At 66.5% G+C, this 6,358-nt stretch overlaps 2 protein-coding genes across 2 annotated transcripts in view; one reads left to right on the top strand and one right to left on the bottom strand.

The window, feature by feature from the left end:
* The window catches only part of CHLRE_12g485550v5 (hydroxymethylglutaryl-CoA lyase), a 4,268-nt gene extending 1,017 nt beyond the window's left edge, over positions 1-3,251 (bottom strand). The window contains exons 1-8 of the mRNA XM_001703153.2: positions 2,944-3,251; positions 2,391-2,450; positions 2,067-2,192; positions 1,648-1,757; positions 1,390-1,443; positions 933-1,032; positions 396-641; positions 1-217 (exon numbers count right to left, since the gene is read on the bottom strand). The exon at positions 1-217 is cut by the window's left edge and continues 1,017 nt beyond it. Coding sequence (XP_001703205.2) covers positions 14-217; positions 396-641; positions 933-1,032; positions 1,390-1,443; positions 1,648-1,757; positions 2,067-2,192; positions 2,391-2,450; positions 2,944-3,132 — 1,089 coding nt within the window. The 5' untranslated portion in view covers positions 3,133-3,251 and the 3' untranslated portion in view covers positions 1-13. The remainder of the gene's footprint in view (positions 218-395; positions 642-932; positions 1,033-1,389; positions 1,444-1,647; positions 1,758-2,066; positions 2,193-2,390; positions 2,451-2,943) is intronic.
* A 128-nt stretch (positions 3,252-3,379) lies between these two features.
* Positions 3,380-6,358, top strand: part of CHLRE_12g485600v5 (uncharacterized protein) — an 8,481-nt gene continuing 5,502 nt past the window's right edge. Inside the window, exons 1-5 of the mRNA XM_043067831.1 lie at positions 3,380-4,414; positions 4,945-4,990; positions 5,388-5,468; positions 5,710-5,826; positions 6,216-6,267. Of these exons, the coding sequence (XP_042917926.1) occupies positions 4,140-4,414; positions 4,945-4,990; positions 5,388-5,468; positions 5,710-5,826; positions 6,216-6,267 (571 nt within the window). The 5' untranslated portion in view covers positions 3,380-4,139. The remainder of the gene's footprint in view (positions 4,415-4,944; positions 4,991-5,387; positions 5,469-5,709; positions 5,827-6,215; positions 6,268-6,358) is intronic.

The raw sequence follows: 6,358 nt of genomic DNA on the forward strand, positions 1-6,358 counted from the left end.
GCGTCAGCGGCTCCTAAGCTGCCTGCGCCGCCTTGGGCTCCTTGGCCTTGGCCTCCGCCGCCGCCTCCGCCGCGTCCGCCCGCCTGGCCAGCAGCGCCTTGGCCGCCCGGCTGCCGTTGGGCCGGCCCAGCGCTGCGCTGATGTACTCGGAGGCGTCCAGCACGCGGCCCCAGTCCAGGCCGTGGGAAATGCCGTAGCCGTCCAGCATGTACATCACCTGCACCACACACACGGAAGGCGCGGAGGGCTGGGCTGGGCCGGTGGAGGCAACGCACACGTGCCCCTGGGCCTGGATAGCCCCCCCCCTCCCCACACACACATACACACACACACACACACACACACACACACACACACCATGCATCCCCGTGCATCCCAGCGCGCCCCGCACTCACGTCCTCGGTGGCCACATTCCCCGTGGCCCCGCGCGCGTAGGGGCAGCCGCCCAGCCCCGCCACCGAGGCGTCCACCACCGCCACGCCCATGCGCATGGCTGCGATGATGTTGGCCACCGCCATGCCGTACGTGTCGTGGCAGTGCACCGCCAGGCGGGCGGCGGGCACCCCGGCGGCCAGGGTGGCGCCCAGCATGCGCTCCATGGAGGCGGGCGTGCCCACACCGATGGTGTCGGCCATGGACACCTGCAGGGGGGGCGGGATCGGGGTTGAAATTATAAGTGGGTAAGGAAGTGGTGGGGAGCAGGACCGGGGGGGAGGGGGTTAACTCTGGACCAATGCCGTAAGGAAACAATCGCGCTGTAAGGAGAAACTGCAGCTGCATATGCGAGCTATTGTACAGGGGAGGGGAGCGGGAGCCGGGTTTGTGTGGCCTGGTCCCTTGCAGACTAGGTGCAAGGTGGTGGACACCCGCCGCGCGCACTCACCATCTGGCCTCCTCCCCCAGTCCTTCCCCCCCCCCCCCCACACACACACCTCATAGCAGCCCATGTGGTGCAGTGCCGCGCCCACGTCCGCCGCCGCCGCCGGCTCCACCGCGCCCTGGATGGGGCAGCCCACCGCACACGACACGTACCTGCGTGCAGCAGGGAGGGGGTTGTAGATACCAGCCCAAACTAAACCAAACCCAATGCAATAGAGCGAGGAGGAGAGCGTGACCGATGCTTGACAACGGAGGGGGGGATGGGGGGACAGGTGGGGGCCAGGGCGATTGCACAGTGCAGTGCAGGAAGTGGATCACCGGGGTCATCCTAAGGCATGCATGTGTACAGTAGAAAGGTGGTTAGCTCCATCTGGGGGTGGTGGGAATGGTGGCACCACAGAGTTGAAGACGTGGCTAGGGTTAAAGGCCAGAATAACCGGCCGGTTGGCTTAGCGACTTGTACATGCAGCTGCTCCATTCAGCTGCTCCCGCCCCGCCGCTACAACGCACCCGCGAACTTTGACGCCCTCCTTGCGGGCAGCCACCACTACCTCCTCAAAGCGCCTGCAGCAGCAAAGTGAGATGTCAAGCCCTTCAGAGTCCAGCCGCCATGACCTCCTGTGCTCACCCTCCTTTCCTTCACTCGCCATCCCACCCTCGCCACCAAGACCTGGCCCCCGTCCTGTTCGCCCACGCCGTGCCCCCCTTCACCCTCATCCCCCACACCCCGCCCGCCCCGCCCCGCCCCGCCCGCCCGCCCTGCCTCACTTGAGGCTGTCCCGCACGGAGCAGTTGATGTTCTTGCGGCTGAAGGCCTCACTGGCCGCCGCGAACACAGCCACCTCGCGGCAGCCGGCGGCCAGAGCGCCGGCCAGGCCCTGACGCAGGCAGGCGGTGGATGTGTGTGGGTGGGTGAGGAGGGAGAGAGTGGGAGGAGAGGGGAGAGAGAGGGAAAGCGAGGGGGGAGAGACAGGGCGGAAAGAGATCAAGGCTTGCCTGGGGCGTTTGCATAGAAGGTGAATGGCAATGGATAGAGCGTGACCAACATTTGTGGGCGCAACTTCGCAGCCCACACAGCAGCACATCCTTGTCACGTACGTGCTCGCCCCGCCCCCGCACTGCCCCATGTCTCCCCCCGCTCGCCCCGCCTCCCGCTGCCCCTCGCCTTGTCCCCGCGCGCCCCCCACCTTCATGTTGGGTGTGAGCACGGGGTACTCCACCCCCGGCGCCTTCCGCATGCGCGCCACCACCTCCGCCGCGTCCCCCAGCTGCGGCACCCACTTGGGGCTCACGAACGAGGTGGCCTCTATGGCCTGGGGCAGCCAGGCAGCCAGGCAGGCAGGCGGGCGGGCGGGCAGGGTGTGTGCGTTGTGGTAGACATGTGCGATGGTGCGTGCCAGGAAATCACAGGGGGAAAGGTTCGACACTATGTACCTATACAACAGCTGCACCACTGCTTTGCTTTCTTCCTGACGTGTTCCTGACGAACACGCGCCCAGTCGCCCACGCACCTTGAAGCCCGCTCCGGACAACAAGTCAATGAACGCCACCTTGACGTCCGCGGGGATGACCTGCAGGCGGCGGGGGGGAGGGGTTGTAGAGATACCCGCCCATAACAGACTGAACCCAATGCGAAAGAGCGCGGGGGAGGGAGGGACGATGCTGAAGGCGGAAGTGGAGTGATGGCAGCCAGGTAAGGGTCAAGGCTACATATACGCCCACATACACACGCGAGACTTTGCGCTTTGCATTCCTTGTGGTCCTCAACACACAAGACACGGGTTGCACGGCATGGCACAACGCATTGCTTTGGAAACGTGTGCTGCTCGTGTGCGGCCGCGGTGTGGCCGTGTGGGCACACGGCACCCAGCCCAGGGGTTCCATCGTGGAGGAAACTAAGTAATGTTTTCCGTATGCGTGTGCATTGATATGCCGTCGTGCGTGTACGCGTGTGTGCAGAAGGCCATGCACCTAGCCCGCGTCAGGGCTCGAAGTAGGAGGCGGGGCCAGTTCTCCGTGCCTTTTCCCCTCCTCCCCTGCCCTTTGCACAGTGCCCCCCCCCACCTTCTTCTCGTTCTGCAGCCCGTCGCGGGGCCCCACTTCATAGATAGTGACGCTGGAGGGGAGTCCGTTGGGAAGCGTGCTCAGGGAGCGGGCAACGCCGACCGGAGCGGCAAGCCTCGGCAGCGCCGAGCCGCCCGCGCCCGGTACGCTGCCGCACAGAGCGCTTGCAAATCGTTGTAGGTTCCTCATATCGCACACGTGCAAGGCCTGATGAGCCCTTACGAGTCAAGGCCCCGATGACGTTGACGCGGAGAGCGACCCTAACCCGGCGTTTACGAACAATTATTAGAGCTGAAGCGGCAAAGATGGGAGGTGTAAGCAGTGGGTAAGGTTGAATTTGTGTTGATGCGAGTGCTGGACTGACTCCGTGCAAGAGTGCATCAGGGCATGCGACCCTACGCTTGGCCCACCCCCGGCTTTACCTCCAGACATTATTACTACCGTGCATTGGTACACTGCTATGACTTTCAAGCCAGCGAACGTCCCTGCATCTTTTATAAGCAGCGGCGCGTGCGCAACCAGTTTGCATGTTTTGCCAATCCTTAAGAAGCACATACCACTTAAATAACTAGTGGCTTTTCACGCACGCTAGGTTTTACGAGCAAGAGCCCCGCAACGGTTCCTGACGAGCACGGCCGCGCGCCTTTGACCGCAAGGCATTCAATAAGAAACTCGCAAAACTTAATGGCTATAGAGTCTGGAAGTCTACCTGGGACAGCACGCCCAGAGGAGCGCCCTTCTAACGGGTTGAACTCGCCGGTTTAGGCCTGTGTTGGGATTGTCTAAATACAATACAACTACGGAAGCTGCTAAGCGTGGCCGGGAGCGACACGGCGGCCGAGGCCAAGCGTGACATCTCCCGAGCCTGCCGGCCAGACTGTCGAGCGTTGTGAGCTTCACGCGATTCCTTCACGCGGGGCCCTAAGGGAACGACCCTAACAATTTGCCGGACACCCGGCAGGAGCTCGCGACGCCTGACGCTTGTCGTGCGCCGGAAACGGCCTCGACACAGCCCGCACGACGCGCCCGTGTCTGCGTCTGACCCGCGCCTGGTGCCAGACGCCCGCCACGGGCCTATCTAGCAGCCCGTCGCGGTGTGTGGCACACACTGGACGCGTCGGCTGTAGCAACGCACACGGCAGAAGCAGTAGCAGCAGCCGTAACACCCTAGCCCACCTGCCGGCCAGCACGGAGCTATGGGCGGCTGTTTAAGCGCCTGCCAGGGCGGCGGCGGCGGGGGCGGAGGTGGCGGCAACCGTCGCGGCGGCGGGGGCCCCAACGGCGCCGCCTCTCGCCGCTCCTCCGCCTACAGCGCCTCCGCCGACGCCAGCGTGAAGCGGCGCCTGCCTGGCTTTGGGATGGAGAGCCACTACCGCACGCTGCAGCTGCTGGGCGCGGGCGGCACCGGCAGCACCTACCTGTGCGAGGACGTGCGGGACGGCCGCCGGGTGGCCATCAAGTTCATATCCAGGTGCGAGCGGCCTGGGAGGGCTTGGAGGGGGAGGGGGAGGGCTTGCAGCGGGAGGGCGAGGGGAAGGGGGAAGGGGAGGGCGGGTGTGGTGCTTGGGTTGGGTGCTTGGGTTGGAGTCATGGTGCAAGGGCGTGGCGCTTCCGTGCAGGGTGGCCAGGCGCTCGCATGGCAGGCAGGCAGCGAGAAGGGCGTTGGCACACGGGGCGGTGCGGGGATTTGGGGGCCACAGCGTGTGTTTGGGGGGGGGGGCGGGGGGCGGCACGGGGCGCCAAATGCGATGCGCTTGAGGCGGCGGTGGAAGGGTGTGGAGGGCGCGGGAAGTCCAATCCTCGACCGCAGGGTGCGTAAACGTGCGGGCCTTTACGCCTAGCCCACACCGTGCCGCACACACAGACGCATGCCATAACCATGTCTACCGGCGCAGACTTCAACTGTTCCATTGCAAACCATGCACTCAGCCAACTACGCCACCCTCACAAGCACCGCTGCCCCCTCTGCAACCCCCCTCCCCCTCTCCCCCGCCTCCACAGGCCACTGGCCAAGGTGCTGGTGCCCATGGTCAGCCAGGAGATACAGGTGGGTGGGTGGGTGGGTGGGTGGGTGGGTGGGTGGGTGGGGCCGGGCGTGGGGGGGGGGGGCTGACGGGGCTGGGGGGCGAGGGGGGGCTGGGTGGAGGGGCCGGCGGTGGGCTGGGTGGAGGGGGCTGGGTGGGTGGAGCGGGGCTGGGGGCTGGGTGGATGGATGGATGGATGGATGGATGGATGGGCACGGGTGATCAGGTTGGGGGGTGGGGGCGATGGGGTTGGGTGGTGGGGTCGCGTAATGGGGTCGGTGGCACTGGAACAGGAGCAGCAGTGCGTCACGTCGTTGCGGATGGGCAGGTTCGTGATGCTGGCGGTGGTTCATTTGGAGTTTTCTCAACATGCCAGTTCCCGCCCCCACGCCCCTGCCCCCCCCCTCCCCCGCGCCGCAGCTCCAAGCCCGGCTGAGCGAGGGTCACATCGGACTGGTCAAGGTGGAGAGCGCCGTGCTGTCCAAGAGCCACCTGGGGCTGGTGAGGGCAGCGGGAGGGCTGGTGGGGGCAGCGGGAGGGGGGCAGGGGGGCGGGAGGAAATGAACCGAGACAGCAGGGCGCAAGTGCAGGAACAGGGAGAGCAGGAGGGGCGTGGGCCTTTGCAGGGTATGTGCAGAGAGGGGGCCGCGCTCCACAACCCCCGCCTCACCCTGTGCCGCCTTCACCTAGTCCTCCACTCCGCCCCCACCCCCGTGGCGCACGCCTCCCCTCCTCCGCTCAGGTGATGGAGTATGTGGACGGCGGCACGCTGACCCAGTACGTGAGCCGCCGCACCGCCAGCCGCATGGAGCGGGGCGGGCTGCACCTGGTGGAGGACGAGGCGAGGTACTTCCTGAGGGTGAGGCCAGGGGGGCAGGGGGCAGGGGGTTGGGGGGCAGGCAGGGGAGGGTGGCGACACGGGGTGCACGGCAGGGGAGGGTGGCGACACGGGGTGCACGGCAGGGGGGCGGGCAGCCAGCGAGGCCGCGGTAGGTGCGGAGCAGGGGGCAGTGGGGCGGGACGCAGGGAGTACGGCGGGCGTGAGGTGGGCGGCCGTAATGGGCGAGGGCGGCGGGGCAACAGGAAGTCCAGTGGGGGGCAGCTAGGAGGGAGGAGGGGGGCAGCTGCCTGCCTGCCTGTACAGCGGGCTCCCTCGGCGCCCCGCACGCCGGACTGGACAACCCACGCATCCACCACTCACTCACGCCCCCTTCTTGCGCCCCCCACCCCCACCCCCCCACCCCCCAGCAAATCCTGGACGCGCTGGAGTACCTGCACAACAGCCACGTGGCGCACCGAGGTGGGCAGGGGATAGGGGAGGGGATAGGGGAGGGGATAGGGGAGTGGATAGGGGATAGGGGAGGGGAGGGGAGGGGAGGGGAGGGGAGGGA

This window comes from Chlamydomonas reinhardtii, chromosome 12 (genome assembly GCF_000002595.2).
Source record: "Chlamydomonas reinhardtii strain CC-503 cw92 mt+ chromosome 12, whole genome shotgun sequence".
Lineage (NCBI taxonomy): Eukaryota > Viridiplantae > Chlorophyta > Chlorophyceae > Chlamydomonadales > Chlamydomonadaceae > Chlamydomonas > Chlamydomonas reinhardtii.